We start from the raw sequence: 24,620 nt of genomic DNA on the forward strand, positions 1-24,620 counted from the left end.
GCAGGTACAAGAAACACTCCATCTTTAATCTCAGATAGGCAATCAGCGATATAATGAAGAATATTATCAAATTTTGATTTTAAATATTTTATTATTTGGAGTGATTTCACGGACTTAGTGATAATCTCCATTTTGGTCGTTTTGCAGTGCACAACGCTTCAAATCACTGTTTAAAAAAGATTTCTGTCTGCTTACTGCAAGCGACCGAATCATGTTAACCTCATTTTAGTAATGGCAATGGTGTAGTATATAAGACAATAATGTATAATCAATGTAACCATATATTATTGAACAGTAATAAATCATCATTAGCAACAACAAACCGTTTCTGTTTACACCTTTCGGACCACCTTTGATGGCGACCCTGCCATATACGGGGACTGCCCGTGTCGTCCGCGAGTCTAATTTCAGCGCCGCGCATCTATTGTGATCAACATGAGTTTCTTTGTCTCGACCGCGTACATTATACATCGGTTACTAAGGAGAAACACAATGGCGCAATAGAAATAACTAGAAGATGGGAACTTCTCAGACGAAGCAAGAAGACGTTGTCATCGCCCAGACTGCTTCGGGAGGAAGCAACAGTGGAAATGCAGGCGATCTACTTGCTACCACGAACTGGTTGCTAGGAATCATCCTCGGAGTTGCTGCAATAGCGGGACTGAATTACGAATTTGAATTCTAGAACAGAGTTGTATCGAAACAACATCTCATGGGACCAACAATATATACCATTAGTAACCTGATAATATTAAACGCAACAATATATTGTACTGTAAAAAGTCACTGAAGTCTTACTTAATAACCTAGATTGACATCAATATTATTATCATATGACATTATATTATACATTAAAATTAATGTGCCTGTGATATTATTGTATGATTGACGTTAATTTAAGTTTGTTTTGGGAAGATTTTTTGATAGAGTATAGTATATAATTATAGAAGAATTTAAAACAGGAACTGAGTTTGTATTCCAATATTATATGTTTGCATGCCTTATGGATTAGGATAAGAGCACCTGTTAACTATAAGTCAACAACAACATATCCTGCAAATAAAGATGATTTGATTTGATTTGTAATGGGCAGATGGTGGTCTCTCGTTATGATTCTTATAACAAAAACGTGTATTACAAAGGTATTAATAATATAATCGTTTAAAATTACCAGGTAAAGATACTGCATGTGTATGAAGCCTTAGCTCCGAGGGCGGAGCGCTAGCACTCCCGCCTCGACGCTCCAATCCACGCTGCAAATGAAAAACATCTATTTAACAATTTCTTAGTTATCATCAATTAATAAGTAGAGGACCGACAAATGATCCCTGAGGCACTCCCATGTATTACGTGACCCTCAATGATATTTACCACTGGATTAAAAAATAATACAATACTTATATTTAAAACTAAATAATAATAATAATAGATATTTTAAAATTACCAATTTAGAGGGAAATTCAACTCGCACTACAGTATTGTGACGGTATCAGCTACATGACATAGTTACGTCACTCAATATTCCCGGAGTATTTTAGAATGAAGAATTAAACTGTTGCGAAACGAATGTTTAGGCATCCAAATAAAATATTTTTAATGAATCAAAACGTGAATAGCTAAATTAATTATTTGGTAAAAATTAACATTATTGAATTATCCTAACATTATTGCTTCACCATTTCTGCAATAATAATTTACTACACACCAGACCATTTTGTTACCCAGGGGCGTTAAAGTACCAAATCCTGTGTTTATTTAATTATTCCATATTATATATATAGGTATATGAGACCTGCAGACTCTAATTGCGCTTGAGGTATTGAAACTGCAAAGTTTGTGTATTTTAGTTACTTTCGCAGAATTGCCATTATATACCATATTTTATTATGGGCAATGCTGCCTATACTGATTCTATTTGTGTGCTACAGAAAATACCGGTTGGGATTATATTTTTTGCATAGTATTGTATCGGACCAAAGACCCTTTGATCTAAAAATAACAAACTGTTCACACCCACTTTTAGGCAAAGTAAGCTCGACGGATCATTTATCAGCTATTCCGTTCGATTTCATAACAAGCTTGCTGATATAGTTGACCTAATCAAGACTGACCTAATCAAGTTTACTAGATACAGCCCGCAGACAAACAGACAGACAAAGGGGCAGCGGAGTCTTCGTTATTAGTAACAGTGTTAGCACTGTTCTAACCTAAAAAATTTGATAAGTTTGCCCCATGATAGATGGTGATGTCATACCTGTAACTGTTGGTACTCTAGCCTCGCAGACGCTATATCGTGCGCCTGTCGCGGTGGACTGCACTCCGCTCGGCGGACCGGGGAATATCTCTCCGCGTGTTCACGAGCTGTATTATAGAATAAAATTAATAACAATACTAAAAATAAGTTTAAAGGGTGCAAGCTATTAGCACTGATATAGTGTACCACGTCATTTTTATGTCATCTATTACTAACAAACCGACCAGAAGTTCACTTGTCATTGGGATTAAGTAACAGTTTCCACTAATCACCGGGAAGGATTGTTATTAAATGCCCAACCGACGACCAGCATCCTCAATTATAAATTTTATAGATAGTATTCATCACTATAGTACAATAATTCACATTATTCCTGTATAATAATAATGTTCAGTATATTTTTAGTATTAGTGTAGATCACACAATAAATCATAAAAAGGTGATTAAAACAAATACTAGTGTCAACAATCTATAAGCATCAACCCAAACAAAAAATTGCCAATTTATGATCAACTTTGAAGCTCACACAAAAAAAACATCTAAACTACGCCACACAAATGCAAACAAAAAGCAGACAAAACATACTTTCCTTAAAAACTCCAGCATTAAAGATGAATGCAAGTTAACCTTGGCATGAATTCCTATTTACATAAAATGCTCAAATGCCCCGTAGACCGGATAACCCCATCACCGAAAAATAAAAACAGAATTTACCCATTTCCTGTACAGTCGCCAACATTTGCAGTTTGACTCGTTGCGGTCCAGAGTATTTCCTTTGTCTCGTATACTGTGGCTGATTGTACGCTGTTCCGGCGGTTATCGATCCACTCGGTATTGCATTTCCACTCGACAGTACACTGTTCATAGGGGTGCCACTTGTTATTGACCCCATATTATTGTTCGGAAATGAGAAATTGGGGAAATTGCCGTATTCCTTATTTATCGGCGTCCCGGAAACTATTGAACCTTGATTTGAGGTTTGATTAACTTGTTGAGGCGGAGAGAATTGCCCCATAGATGGGGTAAACGGCGCAACAGCCTGTGTCATAGGGGTGCCTGAAGTTATTGAGCCCATAATACTTCCTTGGGGTATAGTTTCTAGGAGCGGTTTCACAGATATGCTGTAGCTCGTGCCGGCCGTGATTGACCCCTGTGTTGGGCTCTGGGGTACATTGGACGATTGCGGAGGACTATGATACCCCTGATTGTATTGCCCCTGTATTGAAGGTGGGAGGTAATTTCTTTTCATCCTCGCTTCCACTTCCATAACAAGTTCCGGACTTATTACTATTATTTAAAACAAAAATAATAAATTAAAATAAAATTCAACAACAAAACAGCGCATGCATTCATAAGAGTTTGCAGAGATTTAGACTGCATAATTATTGCCAAATGATATTTAATTGCCGCTTTGTTTATATAATTATTAACGGTCTGTGTTTACTATAATTTAAAATACAAGAGACAATAATCGCAATCTATCTTCTGTAACCAACATAACCATATGCAGGCAATGTGACTACATCGTTTGCAAGTCTTAATACATGCACGACAATTATTTCTATTTATGTATAACATAATATATAACATAATTTATAAATTAAATATTTTTTATTATAGCATCATCTTAAATGATATAAATTTAACGAGAAGTACATCTAAGTATATCTTCAAAGGCCACTGCTATTACAAATATGAAGCATCTGCATAAGAATTGCAAACGGTTAATAAACTTTTAGAATAATACACACACATATTTGAACTGTATCCATAAAGATTAGAAAGTTATTGTAAAATAGTAAAATAGGTTACTCATATATCTGTGGCCGCTATTGGCTTAAAATAGGTTTTCTAAAAATAAATACAATCAGGACCTTACGGGTCGGTAACTTTTCCAACACCGACGAAAATTGGGCTCCGAATCATTGAAGTACAATTAACAATTAGACACACAATAGTCTATCACAAAGTCGTCAAAAAAAGTCCGAGCGGCGTTGTAAATAGGTATACATTCGCTTATACAGATGACATTAAAAAATCATTCAAATTACCACCATATTTCGTGGCAGTAATGATCTAAAGTCTATTGTATACGCTCATAAGAATATCATTTAGAGTTTGATTATGATGCGAAAGAGACGGACGCGAACACGAGGCAGGAACATTTTGATTTTGTAATTGAAATGTAATTATTTAGCAAAATGATAAAAAACGTCAAGTTACATACACAATTTTGTTAAATAAAAACGGGCACTTACCTGAATGCTGATATGCTGTTATTTAGACAGTTTATAAATGAAGACTTTGTCATTGCGTGGTGTTGTGTTCAAAGCGCGGTCGATATACAACTGAACGAAAACTAATAGACGCGTAGGCAGAGTTTTGCTACAGAAGGAAACTGAATTCCTGTGAAATAATATGCGTGCTTTGCTCTTAGTAGTAAAATATACTAACCTTATAAAAAAAATATCTTTTTGGATACAGTCCACTAGCTACGACACTACATTCTAACAACATAACACAAATTATTGCAATTCAATAAAAAATGTGAAAAGTGACCGGTATTGAGTGATTATCAAGGAGTGGCCCTAAGTAAATGTAAAGCAAGGAAAGGGACAATTGTTACAAAAATGTACGAAACATAATTGTTGTGTGCATTAAAAATTTGGGGGTTAGTAATTTGTTGGTGTGATTTTTTTAAATATTTAATTGTGATAGTTACGGAATAATCGCCTGGTCATACTTAACGATTACATTCTGTATATGAATTTAGATATACATCCGTGCGTTATTAGTATACATTATATATATGTTATCTTTCTACATATAATAACCAAAAAAAAAATCAAAAATAGCAATCTAATAGCTCGTCGATACAATTATCAAGTTACTTAGATATCACTTCTCTCGGCAGTCCCCAAAGGCTTTATTTTCTTATTTTATTTAGTATTCAATAGTTTTATCAATAGTGTGGTGTTTTTGTTACTAATAAAGTTATTTATATTATATTCTATTTATTAACAAAATTTACCATAAATGATTAATGGACGGAAAAAAGAAAACTATAATTATATTAATTAAGAGTTCAATGTAGTTAGTAAATCTGTCGGTTTTTATGTAGGTATTGGGGTAAGTTAGCAATGGAGATATATGAAGGATTAGGCGTCTAAGCAATTGGGTATTATTGGTAGGGAAAGTAAATTTGAAAGGTGTTTGTGTTTTAGGCGACTGAGTAAGTTGATATATTTATATGTTTGCTTCCGAGACGTGGATATTTAATATGTATGTATAATTAAGTATATTGTATTAAATATTATACAGTTGTCTTGTACCCGTATAATATATATATATATATTTTATGCAAATAAGGGACAAGACGAGCAGGACGTTCAGCTGATGGTAATTGATACGCCTTGCCCATTACAATGCAGTGCGGCTCAGGATTCTTGAAAAACCCATTCTGAGCGGCACTACAATTGCGCTCGTCACTTTGAGACATAAGATGTTAAGACTCATTTGCCCAGTAATTTCACTAGCTACGGCGCCCTTCAGACCGAAACCCAGTAATGTTAACAAATTATTGCTTCACGGCAGAAATAGGCGCCGTTGTGGTACCCATAAACTAGCCGGCATCCTGTGCAAAGGAGCCTACCACTGGTAAGAAGGTATAAGAAGATAGAATAGTGAAGGCGTGTATTGAATTGGGTGTGAAAATGGATGATGATGTTGATTGATGATTACTTACCGGGTGGTCGTTCGGTGACTGTCAGCAGACCGGTTCTTCTGACGCGGATGTTTGATGATGACGACGGTGATGTACTCGCCTGCTGAACATTGGTATTGTCAGCACCACAAGTCGTCGCTTCGCTCATAAAGGTTAACGTACCATCGGACAACAATATAACAAATGTGTGCCTCCTTTTTTTTAGAGTTTGGCGGCCATTTTGAAATTTATATTTATACAGTTTGTATTTTTAGTGATATGTCTCACTTCTGGGATTAAATATACAAATTTAATTTGTACCAAAAATTCATGGAAGATGCGGGACTCGAACCCGCGCCAACCACCAACTGAGCCAACAGTCCGAGTGACACATCATCATCATAAGCCGGAAGACGTCCACTGCTGGACAAAGGCCTGCCCCAAAGATTTCCACGAAGATCGGTCCTGCGCTGCCCTCATCCAATGTATTCCGGCGGTCTTGCCAGATCGTCGGTATGTTTATGTTTCTTTTTTGCGACTATGGCGAAAGCCCCCCAAACATGACAGAAACTATAAGGCCCCGAGTGACACATCGATCGTAAATTTTGGTATGTATTGTTCACGTCTCGGGTGGTGGCTCCATCTACAGGATCTACTTTACAACAAAAATTGCAATTTTAGCTGATAGTTTCAAAACGGCTTATCAGAAATATGTCGATAAAACTCACAATTGTAGTGGCTGCACAGACGGAGGCGTCCTCTGGTGTCGCCATGGTGTGACGTTTGGTGCTTCCACGGTTCAACATGTACCTGGGAGTATAACATGCACATTAAGTATAGTGTTTTTTGAAGTAATACTTATTTTGGTGCGTTAGGGTAAAATAACAGAGTGAAAATTTACGACGCGCGCGCACACCATCACGCAAATTCGACACCCTGACGTTAGCTAGTCAACTAGACCATTTGTATCATTTGCATCGTATTCTGCTACCAAGCCTCTTGTAACTCATATGTCTACTGAACCATAACCAATGGATGAGAAATAATTTAATTTAAATATGTATAAATAATTATAAAATAGAATATAAAAATTTGTTTCTAATTCAAGTATAATTTTTTTAATGATATTTAACACTAAGATGTCAGCCAGTCGCCACATCATCGCGCGGGGACTAAAACTACATTCATTGTGATTGTATATTAAATTTTATAATTTTTTTATTAGTTACCTGCATAAGTTACTATTGTACTGCGATTCGGAGGACTGGTCGTCTGTCCGTTCGTTGTCATCACCTCGGCTCGGACTGACGTTGTCGGATACCTGAAAAATAATTTAAAGTTTAGCAGTTACCGTACTTACCCAATATCTATTCAAAAAAGTAATTATAATATGTTACCAGAATACTTTAAGGCCGAAAAAATATTAAGCTCTTAATAATAATAAAATACCCTCCGACGAATTGAGAACCTCTTCCCTTTTTTTCCTCTTTTAAAAAAGAAGTATCAAAATCGGTTTACCCAGTCGAAAGTTTTGAGGTAAAAATTCATAAAAAACACTCCGACTAAATATGAAACTCGTCCTTTTTTGAAGCAGGTTAAAAGAGCGACTCTATTGTTTTAATTTCTGAATGTGTCCTTTCATCTGTCCCATTCTGACAACCGGGTCTTGTCTGGGGCTTGTCAATAATATTGTACCATATTTAATGAAAAATATTCGTTTTGTTAAATTACTGCCGCTTTTTGCATATCAATCTTATATAAATAAAATAACTTTACCGATGATAAGTCACACCATCTTTTTTTTAGTCATTAATGTATCATTTAAGAGCTTTTTATAGCACACTTAGGCTTGTTAATTGACACACAGTAGACACACGACTAAAGAGAAAAGTAAACTTACATTGTCTTTAAGCACACTTCCTATCACACCAAGTTCCATTATCAGACTGCGAATGATATGTCCATATATATAGAACGTTATTGAATAATACGTACATATTGTGTCGACTGGTCCCCCCGTACCACGTTCGCTCCGCCATCCGACGCGCGACGTCCGAACGACGACGCTGAAATATCATGGTACTGAGTGTATGACTTGTAAAAGTTAAATTAGTTATCTTATAAGCTTATAAGATTTAGTTTTTATTTCACGTTACTTTTTAGTTTATTACCTAAAATAAGTTTTGCATTATATAATATTTGTAGTGTATTGACATCTAGTCTGAATTGAGTTTGTATTAACTATGATTGTCACTGTCATGACATCGACAGTGACATTAACCGTGTAACGTTAAGTGCTATATAAAGAATGAACAGTACAGCGGATGGCCAGTTCTAATCGGCTATCGGTTGCATGCGGACGTCCCCGGGTGTAGTGCTACTTAGTAAAGATTAGTAGTTTCACTCGCGAGCAAACGTGGAACATTGCATGCAATATTTTTACCGTGACGTCACCAAATAGCTCAACGGAAGACCAGCGTTGGTTTTTAAACCAGCATGTATATGCTGAGTTGGGACCATTTTTCTAGCGTATGCTATAAATGTTACAATTTGTATGTTTATTGTTTGTCTCTTTCATAAGTTTATTTTAAATGTTTTGTATTTATGTGTATCTACATACTATAGGTTTCAAAATAAGCAGTGTTCTTTCTTTCAGAACAGTACGTACTCGATTCTTGTCAACCTAGCTCGTTACTGTGTGTGTGATTTGTCCCTGTTTGAAACTAACTAGGTTTTGATATTTTTTGTTTCGTTGACCTAGGTATTCTAAAATTGTATCTAGCCATATGTACCAAATCTACACGCGTTCATGTACCAACTATTAATATGCACCACTGACCTGTATAAATACCAATGGACAGGCTGTTCAATATGTTTGACAGCAAATTTTTTCTGCCTATTGAAGCGCCACTCGCGAGTGTCCAGAGTACTAATTTTGACGTATAATACAAATGGCTGCAAAGGAACGTACGATACTCTGAAGAATTAATTTCGTCCGTTTTCCGTGTTATTTATACTTCAAGAATCAACTTAATAAAGTACTCAATATTTTTTGTAAATAGTTTCCCACCATCTATTGATGTTTGCTAAGGTTGTCTTCAATAGTTTTAGTACTCTCGGTACATGACCAACAGCGCCAAAATGGCGAATATCAAACAGGCACAAAAGCAGAGTTTAACAGCCGCCAGTCCAGTGGTATATAATAGAGGTCGGTGATATAATAATTTAATTCAGATAAAATTCCATACTTATTGTTAGTAAAATTTCCTAAATTATATAAGTATAATTATAACTAAATGGGCATGAAGCCGCATAAATGCCTTAATAATTGGCGCGGCATAATGACTAGCAATGGTTTGCAGAATGATGTTAGGGCCTCCCCGCAACCTCTTCAGCAATGACGCGGTTCTTTTGCGTTGGATGGCATGGAAGCCGTCCACCCTCGCAAACGCGAACATTGCCGAAGCACTGCAAAAAAGCGGGGCAGCCCCAACATCAACCTGAAACCATTGCTGTACTGAACGCGAAAACGCGGTCTAATATGCGCACTGTACACTTACCGTGCGTCATCATGGCGACCGGCGGCTTCAACAAGTGCTGGTCTTTGACGCTGAAGCACTGGGGTGGGTGGTCGTGCGCCGCAGACAGCCTGCTCGCAAGGTTCGTATGTGGCAGTAGCGACACTCGGGCTGCCGCCTGTTGCTAAGGGCACAGGACTGAGGTAAGTGGTAGTGATAACGACAGAGATGATGGATGCTTAGATCATTAAAAACGTTCGAAACAACAATCATGTCGAAATTGAGTTAAGAACACATAACTGGTCCCGTGATTCAAATTATTGGACTGACAAAAAAAACTACGTTTAAAAAAACCGACTTCAAAAACTGAAAAGTATCAAAAAACTAAAAATTTGATTTAAATCATCTTTACCTTTAATATTAATAAAATGCTATTATTTATCTGTCCTACCTAAGTCTTAAGTCAGTGGCAGTTGCATGAGACGTGTATTAAATGAAATTTTTAGTTATTTGATACTTTTTAGTTTTTGAGGTCGGTTTTTTAAACGTTGTTTTTATTTTTATTTTTACGTTAAAGGTCACTTAATAATAATCAGTCTAAATGAAAACTCCAAAAAAAAAAAGCCGTACACAGAAAACAATTATGTTATCCAGGTAGACGAAAATTTTCATATAAATGTTCATAAAATGAAAAGTACTGGGCCAAATTATGTAAATTTTTTATGGGACCAAATGGCATCAATTTTGCATCAAACAAAAACTAAACAAGAACTACGTAAATCGGATCATAAATCTTAGAGTAATCTGTGTACATACATAAAAAAAACGAATAACTTGATAACCTCCTCCTTTTTGAAGTCGGTTAACAAATCGCAGCCCTACTGTCACTCTTTAAATGACATCATGACTTAGTAGCCCAACCAACACGTATGGAATACAATAATATTTATTAAACTTTAAGCACGAATTCCTAAAATGTGATGTTTGTGGCTTGGAACCTTTTTCAGGAAATACTGAAATAAAAAATACTGAATAAATTCAGGAAGGAATGTTAAATGGATACACTTTTATAATAAAGTGCCAGCCACTGTTATCACCACCAGCAACCAGCCAGGCATTATCTACAAATAAATTTAAATGTTTTATTTAAAAAATGGCTCTGTCGTAAATCCTACTACTCCGCAGCTGAATATCTAGGTGATCCGACAGCCTGGGACTAGTTTATGATTATTTCATAGCAATAGCAATGACAGTACAATATTGTGTATTTTATTAGAAAGTGCGCAAAGAAAGAATGCTGGGAGTTTCTTGCGCCGCTTCTTCTCTCTCAGAGCGCCATTTGTTTCCGAAGCGGTAGTAGGATCTAGTATATTAGAAATGATATCAAAAAGAATTCTAAAGGAATCAATTTTGAGAAAATAAATGCCTTTTATGACAGCTGTGAAACGTCAAAAAATTGAGTTTAGAACTAATCTCTACTTTGAGCAATTCACAAACACCAACACAAAGTGTCATACAAATTAAACTGATATCAAAGTACGTTTCCTAATCAGTAAACTAACATAAATAACTTTTTAAAAATCAAACCAGAGGTATTAGAAATTTTGATATTAATCCATCCCATACATTTAGTATGAGGATGTATTTCTTATTTAAAAAAGTTATTTTAGCTTAGTACTTATATTTAAAGAAATTGATTATAAACCTAAGAAAATAATAAAACTATCATTTAATAAAATAATATTTATTTATTAGTAAGTACTAAATTTTATATTCGAAGTGACGTCCTTGTTGTGCGAAACCTTTCTACTAGCCTCCATACTAAATGTGTGGAAGTGTTTAATATCAAAAATACTTCTCGTTCGATTTTTAAAAATTGATTGCTGTCATTTAACTGAATCATGATGAAAATCATGTTCATCTTTATAAATATAACTATGGATTAATGTTTGGTCTGCGACTCTTATCTGTGTATACTAAGGCCAACGAGACGAGATAAAGAATGTAATCAAACGGACGGTTATTGAGTAACATTGAGATAGCGAGCGATTATTATCTCTATCCTTATCACTCGTCTACTCGTACGTATTATTTACTCGTACGTAGTAATGGCGATAGTTGTCGTTGCGTGTATCTTGGTACAGGAAAGCAGTCAATATCGCAGTTGTCAACATTTGGTCCGCCATTTTGATCCGTTACTGTAAGTATTCTTGTTGATTTTAATTATTGAATCACAGCCACACAGCTCTAGACAACCTTTTCAATATTCATAGAAAAGAAAATGTTTTAAACGACTGACACTTTGTTTACATTTTTTTATCTCGTCTTGTTGGCCTTACTATAGATATCTATAGCAAACTAACACATTGATCAAACTTATTCCTAGTACGTAAGACATAATGATAGTTACGTGGAGATGTGTGGAGGCGCAGTGCGGCGCAGTTCTGAGGTCCGCTGACGCCGCGCCACACGACGATAGCTCACCAACCTGGTATACAAATTCAAAGATATTTGATAGGATCTGTGGACTTTGGACTACATATTTGTATATGAGCGGCTGGGCTGTTAAATGTCTGTCTCAGATTGATAAATGTAATTATAGTTAAATAATAACTTGTAATAATCTATTTAAAGATAAGAGTTTATTGCTCGTTCTTTTAAACGGAAAACTGCCTCCCACTGTAGTATAAAAAATGGTATATTTCAAGTGTTATATAATAATTTTATATGTTTTTATTTTTGATTTGATTTACAAAGTATTTTTATTAAATTAATTATATATAATCAGACTTCCCTTCAGACCCAAACACAGTCATGCTTACACATTACTGCTTCATGGCAGAAAAAGGCGCCGTTTTCGTACCCGTAATCTAGCCGGCATCCTGCGCAAATGAGCCTGCAACTGGTAAATTTCTACACATTTCCCCATGAATGAGTGACCTGTTTTATGATGTATAAAAGATGGAACAGCAAGTCTATGATGACACGCGAAAGAGTCCTCGATGTAATTTAAATTTCTCGCTTTTTTTTCGTTTCGTTATAGGTTTTCTGTGAACTGTTTACCAGCATTAACATCTTGGCCCATATGGGCACACAATATGGGACATATTATGGGTAGCAATGCGTGCGTGGTACCTGTGTGTGACGACAGTCGCCAGGGCCCACGGTGTGCCGCCGCGTGGCGTGGCAGTCGGTCTGTCGCTGTGGGGGCTCTTCACTGCGCGGGGGAGAGATATCTCCGAACTGAAACATATTACATTCATATAGCAAAATTCCCAGCCGAGGTTGAGACGTTCGCTATTTATTTATTTTTATAGTCTGTGATAGTGTTAACTTCTCTTTTTAGCAATGCCCGCTGACACAAAGTGATATACAAATGTAGAGTAAACTAATAAGCCTGCCCTGTTTTCATCGTTTGCCTAGTAGCAAGTGGATCTATTTCGACGTATTGAATTGAAGAATAGAAAGTCTTTTATTGGGCGATGTATATGCTTTTATCTACACCCATGCTTTAAATCATCTATTAAAGATTCTAAAACAGTTAGCTTATTGATAACATTAAAACACCAAATGTCCTAATAACCATTACATCATCCAAAGGTGTGTTGTAATGAAATTCTGTACAAAATTACAACACTCATTTGGATGATGTAATGGTTAATAGGATTGGCTTTTTAATGTTAAATTACAATTTTGTATATAAACTAGCCGTTCCCGCCCGCTTCAGTGGGCAAATATTAATAGGAAATAAATTAATAAAGGAACGATGGAATTCGAAAAATAAGTAGCCATAAACGATTCAGGATAAATTTCGTATCGAATGGTGATAGTTTCAAGTCGATACGATCAGTGGTTTAGGCGTGATTGAGTCTCAAACAAAGACTATTTTCATTATTTATATAATATAGATTTTACAAATTAACCTTCCACGATCGACAAGTGGTCCCGCGCCGCAGTATTTCATAATTCGGCGCCATTTTGGCGTGCGCGCAGCGTCTATTTTAGCGCATTCATTTTACGTGTATTATTAGAATGCTTATAATTAGGATTATTTGAGAGAATATATAAGAAAACTATTGAAACAAGCTATGAGACCATTAAAAAATTATCTTATTAGCAAAATGGGGGTCCGAACTTGGTCAGGGCGTAGTGTGCCAAACGGCACTTCCGATTTTGATGTATATGAAAGATCTAGTGACAAATGGCACTGCTCGATTTTCACATTATTACTGAATCTACCATATGTTCGGAAAAAGTAGAGCTCCTGAGAAGAACATAAAAGAAATTCAATAGCCACTATTTTCAATCAAATAAAGTATTTTACAATGGCTGTAATATACATAACAAATTAGTTTTTAAGATGCTGCATCCAGTACAGGAATCGTGTTCAAAGTTAAAAGCGTTTTAAATATAAAATAATTCATAAGAAGTAATAAAGAAAATTATACACATAAATTATCGTATATTGAATGCATCAAACTTGAGAGCTTGAATTTATTGTTTGTGTAAGGATGGTTCGTGAACATGATGGTCGTGATTACTGTGATAATGTGTAATCGCATTCAACAAATACAGTGATTTATTAACTATAACAGGTCGAACTGGCACCACAAGAAGCAGCCGTTCATGAGTTGACGCATTATGACGGACATCGATATTGTAAGCATTGAACTTTAGTACAAATTACACGCAATAATAAATAATTAATTACCCGCTCCAACTCGTGACCCGCCCCATCCGCTGTGAGGTACGGCACTGTTTCCTCTGCCTCCATACTTTCAATTCCCTCGGACTGGAAATAACACATACTAAATATCAAATAAAATAAAGGATTATTGGAAAACACAAAAATTCTGAGCGGTACTACAATAGCGCTCGTCACCTTGAGACGTAAGATGTTAAGTTTCATTTGCGCAGTAATTTCAATAGCTACGGCGCCCTTCATACAGAAATACAATAATGTTTACACAGCAGGCAATCTGTGCAAAGAATCCTCTCACTGGTACACGGGGCACCTCTCAATGCCCTTAGTCGCTTCTTATGACACCCTTGGGCCTGAGATTGCCCAATTATTTTTATGCCCCGGGCAAGAACAGGGCAATAATGTACAAATAAAAACTTCATCAAATCAAAATTGCCAATGCGGAATGATACTAGCTACCATAGATTTCAATCTCTTTCTCTATCTTCTGCATAAATTTCGAAGAGGATATTCAAAGTTTATTAGACTAGTCTTGGTGGGAAAATCCGCGTACTGGTCCGTATAAGACTGTATATTAGTGGGGACGCTCCAACCATAGCACAGATGAGGCCTAAGATTAAGAGGTGTTTGTTAATTTTGCAGTGCCCCGTTAGTGTCATGCTTAGAATGCGTTAGTTTTCCCTACTTTTAACCCTGGTGCCTCACGCGCAGCATTCCTGTTGAAGGCCTGATAAGGTCCAGTATCCACCAAACCGGAGAGGTGATGTGAGCTGTGTTTATAGCACCGCTTTCGGGTGTGCGAGGCGCGGGGAGAAGGCAGTGGGGAAAAGGCGCTACGCGGCATAAAATTCTATAGATAAATGAGAAATCTCCTCTCCGCTTGATCCATTTCCACCAAAGCTAAACGGAGAGGGGAGGTGGAAATAACGTAATCTGGATTGGTTATCAAAATACGTCTCCTCTCCTCTCCGCTTTGGTGGATACCGGGCCTTAGGGTTATGGGATTGGTTAAGCCCGGAGTGTTGTTCCAGAGTTTATAACACTCCTGTGAACATGATGTATCAAGGGTTTGACAAGACTAGAAGTTTGATTTAACAAGACTCCTTGGGACACCATAGAAGGGTTCAGGGTCAGATTGAATACTTTTAGCACAAATTCTTGAAAGTTCGTCAGCACATTCATTGCCTTCGGTCACTGCATGTCCTGGAACCCATCGAAGTGTAACTCTGTTTATTTATCCCAGAGTAATCAGTATAGACCGGCAGGTGCCTATAAGTTTTGAGACTATTCTGTTTGAGACTATAGCGGACAGAGAAACTAGGCATAAGTAATACCTTTCATCTCTTTCTCTCACAGCCAAAACTCTAAAGATACGTGTATATCTGTCCCTTTTCTGTTCATAAAATGCCATTCACACCATCATGAAGGAAGTTTCACATCAAAAATACGCAACATACCTTTAAACATGAATCCAACGCCAGTCCCGTATTAGATTCTAGCGAATCTGAAAATATTTTACCAAACAATGAGAAAGTGATTAAGGGCATATATTAAAAATGGATTGAAGATGCATAGGCGTGGCTTACGACCAATTTCTATATCCAATCGCAATTTGGAATTTTGTTTAAGGTAATAAACCTTCACTTCTGGGAATAATTACACAAATTAAATTTATAAATATAATTTAAAATAATAATATAATTCATATATGTATATATATATATATATATATATATATAAGACATATCAAGATTTATGAATGGTACGTCACTCGAACGGTTGGATTCGAGTTCCGCATCGTTCATAAATTTGGTAAAGAAATCCTTGATCATCCGAATTTAAAATTCCCAATAAAAAGTTTCCTCCTTATGAAGTTCCCCGCCCAACTTCGTTTAAATGTCTCCTCCCTTATTTTTCACTCATTTTGTAAAATTTTGTGTGAATATAATAAAATAATTGAGATTAAGTTGTGTCACTTATGTAGGTTCTTATATTTAATAATTTGAGTAATTATTTTTGTGAAAGTCCTTTATAGTCTCACTGTTTCAATCTAAGCACCGATCACTATCATTACAAAACAAATTCTTTAAGCTTGATGGTCTACTTAAACGTAACATTGGCTTACTTGTGGTATACTCCACAGAAGCCACAGTTCGAAGAATAGAATAAATTATAAAAAAAAAATATCAGATTTACTCGTCGTTTCGTGACCTTCTCAGTGCAGGTTTTCAGTGGGATCGCGGTAGACAGGAGTCTAGATAATATTTTTTTTGCCAATAACCATCTCCGAGGCAATGAAAGGCGCAAAACTTCATAACTATGACAAATACTAACCACAGTCCCTCTGAAAACGTGATCAGGAAAGGTCACGAAACGTCGGGCTTACTAAAATAATAATAAAAGTGTAACTTTTACGCAAAATCAAATGTAAAAACACAGTTACAATAACCCGCGTTTTAACCCTTAAAAAAGTTCCATATTCAAATGTGTAAGACTCTCGTTAATTAAAGAAAACACTCTATATAACGAACCTGTTAATGCGTCGTCGCTACCCTTCAACTTGTCGACGAGCAGGTAGTATATGGCTGATATGTGATCAAAACGTTCCTCTTCCACCGACTGAAATACAATAAAACAAAGTAGAGATAAAACTATCATTTTTATGGAATACTAGACAAACAGATGTTCGGATCGGACTAGCCCATAGTTTCTCAACCTTATTTTGCTCACTGCCCACTTTGAGAATATGTTTTTTTCTAGAGTATTTTCGTGTATTTTTTTGCCTTTTTAGACTATATTTTTTAATCTACCCGCGCCCCATCTGCGCCATCTTAATGCCCCCTAATTTTCTCTGGTTCTTCTACTGTCCCCCCGAAAGTCTCAAACGCCCACAAGGGGGCGTTATCGCCCACGTTGAGAACCAATGGACTAGCCATATAGCGGCTCGTATCCCGGTATGTGTAAGCCTCTGATCAATATCAATGTTTGTTTTCAAGTCATGGATTTTTAATAAGTTATTTATGCATGTTTCTGTATCGCATGAAATGAACCCGCTCAGTCGATCTAAAACAAGCGGCACGGCTATACCATCCCTTTTCTCGTATAACTTCCTTGTGGGTAAAACTAGAAATCCAGAAACATTACACCATTTAATTTAATATACTTAACGCTGGAAGAGGGTCACCGTCATTAGCAGGGTCCATAGTCCTAGACTTCTAGCAGTGAGCGTGGATGGGTAATGTCAGTGTAACGAAACAAACTTATTCACACAATCAAATTATAATTTAGAATCAATTTACATAAACACAACTATAGGATATATGGAACGCGCGATGGCCCAAGTTCAACCGCTCTGGCCGACCGCTGCACAAGAAGTGAAGTGCGCTCCTCTCGGCCGGGGGAACATTGACTCCATCGAACGTCAACAGATGGCGCTGGCGTTCCGTGTTACTTACTTATATAGTATGTACTAATAGTGTCTGTCATGTTTGAGGGGTTTTTGCCATAATCGCCACGCTTGGCAGGCGGGTTGGCGATCGCAGTAGATGGTGTGCTCTTAACGAAAGATTCTGCTTCCCATCCTCCATTATTTGTATCCCTTAGTCCCCTTTTACGACACCCACGGGAGGAGATGGGGTGGTGCTATTCTGGTGCGACACCACACACACTTGTAAAATACATTGTGTTTTAATTAATGAAAAAAGGTTAATTCTGTTTTCTTTTGTGTGTTGATGGCCAAATCAATCTGTTTATTTAAAACGTAAATGATTTTTAATGTCGATATAGTCACTTTAAGATGTTATTAGGTGAGCTAATTACGTAAGGACCCTTAAGTAGGCACTGAATAAACAAACTTGGTATTTACTTGGATCTCACAACTTTTTACGTTAGAAGAACTGAGTTGTGAGACTTAGCATATTATTGACTTATGCCAAACTATTGTACAGGCTATACCTAATTTGGGACAAGATAATTTGCGTCTGCCAATATTTTTTATATATATACTTCACCGCCCGACTAATTTAAAGTGATTATTATTACTTATAATGAAATTACCATTAATGATACTTAGGTAGCTATTTCCTATACTAAGTAGGTATAACCATGTCGTGGTCCTCCAACGCATATATTACCATCTGCAACTAATGTAGGTTTGACAACGAAAGAATATTGTTTTAAAATTACGATTACATACCTATTTATACTAAGCACGTTTTAAAAGATGACAAAATCCTGTTGTCGTCAGAATAGGCAAGAGTCACGCGATAGAAAGAGAGGCAATTTCTAGGTAAATAAAAATGTAGGTTATTAGTGCTGTGTGATCTGAATTACACCTTATTGTATGACTGCAAGAGTCCCTATTTCTTTAATTGATTTTGCAGAGTGAGACTTCTATAGATACTTGTACTGTTATATATTCTTTGGTTATACTGCGAATAATAATGAACCGATCGAAATAATATTTTACTAAAATATTATAATACTAGCTGATCCGACAGACGATGTTTTTTTATGAATTTGTCAATAATATTTCATAACATCAATAATTATTTCGTATAATATGCTCCCTGTTGTTATAATGAAATTGTTTCACAGCAGAACTGTCAAACCGTGCGTCAAAAATTCTATCATAGAAAATATGTCCGTAGAAAACGACTATTGGAAATAAAAATGATTATGGGTCCCAAATCGAAATAAAAACTATACTATCTCTCAAGTTGGACTAAACTGTACTCCATGAGTCCCCATTAAAATCCGTTTATTAGTTTAGGAGTTCACTGGAAACAAACACCAGAACACTGGATTTATATTATATATATAAAGATATGTTGCTGATTATCCGGAACGTATATTTTTGCTTTAGAAATACTTGCATATTCGCATTAAAAATAAATTCAGTCAATGACATCTCATTTCATAATATGACAATTCATACAATGAGCGGACGCGGGGTATATGGCGTATAAACAACTGTTTTAGTTCTTAGCAAGTTAAGGCGAAGGGTAGGCAGAAAACAAGCAAACAATGTGTTTTCAGACAAGTTTTGTGGTGAATATATAGCATTTGGAGCTATTAACACTACTTTATCATGTTACACATACCCTTGAGTCTTATTTGTAGGTTGCTAATGTTTGCTGTTGGTTATAGTTAAAACTCCAGGGCTTTTTTGATCTACCACTTTTCTTTGCTGTTAAACAAGTTTTTTCTCGGCATGACGCATTTGTTTAGTACTACTCTCAGAAAAGTTATTCTTATAGGTTGTACTTTTTTGTGTTGGTACATTTATTCAGGGTAGTAATCCATAATGAGAATTGTAAGCATATAAACTTTTTGCGCCTGTAAAAATGTTACGTTCTCCACGAAAGATTTTTGAAAATATTGGCTTTGTTAGATTTTTGGCTTTACATAGATGGTGGGCTGGCAGCCGTGAGCTCATATCGCTCAAGGTCGCTGGCATTTAATGTCGCCTTAAATAGTGTAGTGTGTCTTCACCTGTTGTATCATCTGATGCGTGAGTCCCGGCAGGGTCAGCATGTGGGACAGAGCCAGCTCGTGAGCCGCGTTGTCTATCTCGCTCGCACTCGCAGTTGCCACGCCTTCTGTCCCGCTCCCCCCGTGACACAGACACACGCCTTCCGATAGCTCTACGAAAAAACTCGATTAAAAAATCACAAACGCGGTTGGCATTTGGCATACGAGACATTCCATCCAAGCCTCAGGTTGACGAGCGCAAAATGACGTTATTGAAGTCATATTGACCCCTACCATCAGACGAGTCCCATGTACATTATGAAACTAGTGTGATATATTGGTCATTACGCTCGAGTAGGTATTATGCGCGCGAGCCACAAGCGAGCATGATAAGGGCACGGAGTGTCGTGATCAATTCTAGTTTTATATGACGTTTTACAAAAGACTTGCTTTGAAAATGACAATAAGCATCATCATCATCATCATTTCATACGGAAAACGTCCGGACTAAAGCCCCCATACATCGCTATGACGATCGGTCCCGCGCTGCCCTCATTCAATGTTTTCCGGCGATCTTCACCAGATCATCGGTCAATCTTGTGGGGGGCCTACCAACACTGCGTCTTCCAGTACGTGGTCGCCATTCGAGGTCTTTACTGCCCCACCGGCCATCTGTCCGTCGAGCTATGTGCCCTGCCCACTGCCACTTCAGTTTCGCATTCATCTGGGCTAAGTCGATGACTTTGGTTCTCCTACGGATCTCATTTCTGATTCGATCTCGCAGGAAAACTGTCACTCGCATTCATAAACGTAGCGCGTAACGTATTAAAATAACGTAAAACTCTCGCTGTCGTTTCAGAGATCGGCGAGCCCCTAAGTATGATTAGAATGACTTAGAGCTGAAACACGTGTCTAATGACTAACCTGGTGGTTCGGTGTTGATTTTGATGTCGGATGATTACCTGAGTGCGTCTGCGTGTGCGAGGTGAGCCACTTGTGTCGCGACACAGCACGCAGCGTCAACCGTCGGTCTGGCTCAACGACCAGCATGTGTCGTATTAAGTGTTCGCAATCTGAAATATATTACATGAATAGGGATTAGTTTTGGGATCAGCAGCAATAGAATTAATACGACAAATTACTGAATATAGATACATGAAGGAATGTATCTTCTGAGTATATCACATTACATGAACAGGGATTAGTTTCTGGGTTAGCATCAGTAGAACTAAAACGAATAATTACTGAATATAGATACATGAAGGAATATATCTTCTGAGTATATCTCATTACATGAATAGGGATTAGATTTGTGATCAGCAGCAGTAGAACTAAAACGACAAATTACTGAGTAAACATACATGACGGAATGTGTCTGCTGAGAATATGAATCATTACATGAATAGGGATTAGTTTTTGGGTTAGCAGCAGTAGTACTAATACGACTAATAACAGAATATAGATACATGAAGGAATGTATCTTCTAGATAAATACATATATATAATCACGCCTCTTTCCCGAAGGGGTAGGCAGAGGTCATTTCTTTCCACTTGCTACGATCCTTACATACTTGTTTTGCTTCGTCCACTTTCATTATTCCCTTCATACATGCTCTATGGTTTAGGGTACGCTTGACCTAGCAATTTCGTCTTTTCAATTTTAGACGTCTCTGATTTGGTCTCGAAACGTCTGCCTTAGTCTACCCCTACCAACACTTTCATCCACACTCGCCCTATTTACACTTTTTTCGTCAATCGTTCTTCATTCATTCTCTCGACATGGCCAAACCATCTCAGCATACCTTTCTCAATTTTTGTCACTACATTTCAGACCACAACGTTTCTCACTATTTCTTATCCTGTCACTCGGTTTGACTCCGAACAAACTTCTTGACGCCCTCATCTCAACTGCATTTATTCTGCTTTCATGTTTCTTCTGCCATACCAAATTTTCACTTCCGTACATGAGTGTTGGAAGCCTTCCGACTGCTCATAAAGGAGTGCAAAGCTCTATTCACCATGTTTCCTGCATTCACTCTTCTTTCAATATCAGTCTCACTCTTTCCATCTCTTGTAAACTTTGTACCCAGACACAAAAACTCATTCTCCTGTTAAATTTTTTCATCACGATATTGCAGCTATCACTGTCTCATCTCTTTCAAACACCATCACTTTCGTCTTCTTTACATTCATCTTCATTCCATTTCTAACAAAAGCTCCACTCATAGCACTTAGCATCTCCTGCAACTCCTCGTCCGGACACGCAAGTAATACTTGGTCATCAGCATAGAGAAATGATTTTACGAATAACTCATTAACATCATGAACAGATTAAACAGCCACGATGACGCTACACATCCCTGTCTTGCGCTTTTTTCGATATTAAACCATTCTGTGTATGCCCCGATTATCCTCACACAAAAGGAATATATCTTCTTATCTTCAGTATTAAAGCCCGACTTCCAGATGCGCATAGGGACATCATCGTGTGATGATTACAAGCCTCACAGTGAACACTAATTAACCGGTTTTCAATTACTGTCGCGTTACTATGGTCAACCTGAATTGATTGACGGATAATGTAAAACTGGATTCTAAATAATTTAGATTGTAGATCGCATATTGAAAGCGGTCCATAGTGGTCTCTTGTCGACTTTAGCGTAACACGGCCGAGCGTCACGGCTCCGTCTCTAGCCAAGAAATTAAGTGGTCAGCGCGCCTAAGCAAGTTTTAAAGTCAACAGTCTGACACTAACCTTGTGACATAAAGTAAGGTATCCTAAACTTGCCCCCGAGCACAACTGTTCGCAGCTCGCTCAGCGTACTGCCGTCGAAGGGCAGCGCGCCACAGACCAACACGTACAGAACAACACCCAGAGACTGAAACAATATTTGTTTTTTGAATAACTTCTTATGGGAGGGAAAGCCGCATCGTAACGTAACGCGTTACGACGCCAGTCTGTCTGGCTTCCCTTTGTCTCACGCATACGGCAGCGGTAGGCAGGCTCCTCCTGTCTCACTCTTACTATTATACGATTAAATAATGATAATGTACAAACACTACATTCTAATGTACATATTCAAGAATTGTAAATGAGAATAAAATAAATTATATAATAAATAAATAATTTTATTTTTAGACACTATTTTTATGGATGAGAGGACAAGCGACCACCGCCACCTATGCCCTTTTGTAACACCAGAGGATCACGGTAGCGCTTTTTTTAATAAGAACCAAGCAAACTTGCAAGACGCTCACGTTAAGGTGAGGCAAACGCCCATGGACATTCGCAGAACTAGTTGGGCTGGAATTTAAGGTGGGAGAGTATGCTCTAATCTTGAAGATCCTTAAGTCGTATCGATTCGGGAAAACAGCAGCCGGTAATTGATTTCAGAAAGTAATTGTGCGAGGTAAAAAATTTCTGCAAAACGCGCGGTTATAGAATGCCAGACGTCAACGGTGGACTTTAGCATTTTGACGTAATGTCCGGTAGAGGAATTCGGCATTTTAGGTGAGTGTACGCGTTTTTTTAATGTGCCCATGTCATATCGTCCTGAAAACACCACACAGGGGGCGCTCATTCAACAGTTTGGTTGTACGAGGTTGTAGAGTCTATTTATAAATGATCTAAACCAAAAAAAACTGATATGTGTTCGTCGAGTACCAAATCGGGGACATAGTAGTGACATAATCAACCACAGCAACCATATCAACCAAGGTTCTTGTTGACAGGATCATCCCACCACAGGTATTGCCCGTAAACGAGCGTAACACATTGACCAGCCATCGCTTCCCCTCGACCATATTTTACTAGATTATATTACAATAGTATAAAAAGTACTAGGTATGTATATTGATATTATCTTGGTGAACCTCGTTAGGATACGAAGTAAATCGGACGTCAGATGTCATGACATCGATACACTCAGCAGCAAAAAATTGGCTGAAACACTTTCTTTGATTTGAAAACAATAACTAGCAAAATTAAACAAAACTTTTTAACATGGAATACTTTTTTAGTGTGTGCGCGAGCCAATATATTGATATTAGGGTGCGTACAAATACGCGCGGTAACCGCGCGAGCCCATGTTTGACGCGAGTTCACGTTAATTTGTCGCGCGAGCCAATATTATGTTGATATTAGGGAACGTACAAATGTCGCGCTGCAGCCGGGCGAGCCAATGCTAGACGCGAGTTGACGTTCATTTGTCGCGCGAACCAATATATTGATATCAGGGTTCGTACAAATTACGCGCTGCAGCCGGGCGAGCCCATGTTAGACCCGAGTTGACGTCATTTTGCCGCACGAGCATGAGGCGATGCAGCATGAACTTTAAGATTATCAAAGAACAGTCAATTTCATTGTCAATTCTCCATTTTAACGTATGCGCGCCTATGTTCGATGGTTTGTACGCACCTTTATGGTAGTACAATTAGGCAACATGCCAGCCGTACTGCAAACCAGTGGAGGAGGATTGAGTTATGATTTATAAATGGCCGAGGAGGGTGTGGCAGAGACAAGGAGAATGCTTCTTACCCGTGTCAGACGGTCGCCTACGATAGGAGCCCATTAAGGCTTCGGGAAGAGTTTGTTCAGATAGACGCACGTGGAATAAAGTCTCACCCAGATGTCGGCTTTGGGTCCGTCATAATGTCTGCCCTGGAAGAGTTCAGGCGCGGCGTACGGCGGGCTGCCGCACCACGTGGACAGCGGCGACCCGGCCGTGTACTCGTTGCTGAACCCGAAGTCTGCCAACTGTTCACATCACATATTCAGTTATTATTATATTCATTATAGAATAAACACATATTCTGCGGCATATAAAAATGACGATTTGCAATATTTTCTTTAACCAACCTGGGTCATAACAGATTATATGATTGAAATTTATAAATAAGTTAATAAGTAAGTCCTAATAGTAATTTATTAAATTATTGTAAGACAATAAGGCCAGAGTCTATTGCTCAAGG

General features: G+C 37.5%; 1 protein-coding gene across 5 annotated transcripts in view; it reads right to left on the reverse strand.

Annotated features, from left to right (window-relative positions):
- LOC126964466 (serine/threonine-protein kinase SIK3 homolog) overlaps nt 1-24,620 on the reverse strand; it is a 68,486-nt gene that overhangs the window by 5,524 nt on the left and 38,342 nt on the right. The window contains exons 5-21 of one of the 5 annotated variants that reach the window (XM_050807587.1): nt 24,274-24,405; nt 22,405-22,528; nt 20,612-20,722; nt 19,671-19,822; nt 16,709-16,796; nt 15,635-15,681; nt 14,187-14,267; nt 12,611-12,718; nt 11,886-11,963; nt 9,518-9,659; nt 7,953-8,023; nt 7,187-7,278; nt 6,686-6,767; nt 6,000-6,078; nt 2,969-3,541; nt 2,255-2,361; nt 1,172-1,253 (exon numbers count right to left, since the gene is read on the reverse strand). In XM_050807587.1, the coding sequence (XP_050663544.1) occupies nt 1,172-1,253; nt 2,255-2,361; nt 2,969-3,541; nt 6,000-6,078; nt 6,686-6,767; nt 7,187-7,278; nt 7,953-8,023; nt 9,518-9,659; nt 11,886-11,963; nt 12,611-12,718; nt 14,187-14,267; nt 15,635-15,681; nt 16,709-16,796; nt 19,671-19,822; nt 20,612-20,722; nt 22,405-22,528; nt 24,274-24,405 (2,149 nt within the window). Of the gene's footprint in view, nt 1-1,171; nt 1,254-2,254; nt 2,362-2,968; nt 3,542-3,591; nt 4,661-5,999; nt 6,082-6,685; nt 6,768-7,186; nt 7,279-7,952; nt 8,024-9,517; nt 9,660-11,885; nt 11,964-12,610; nt 12,719-14,186; nt 14,268-15,634; nt 15,682-16,708; nt 16,797-19,670; nt 19,823-20,611; nt 20,723-22,404; nt 22,529-24,273; nt 24,406-24,620 lie in introns of those variants that run through there. The other 4 variants (XM_050807583.1, XM_050807585.1, XM_050807584.1 and 1 more) reach the window with 4 other exon arrangements.

This window comes from Leptidea sinapis, chromosome 5 (assembly GCF_905404315.1).
Source record: "Leptidea sinapis chromosome 5, ilLepSina1.1, whole genome shotgun sequence".
Lineage (NCBI taxonomy): Eukaryota > Metazoa > Arthropoda > Insecta > Lepidoptera > Pieridae > Leptidea > Leptidea sinapis.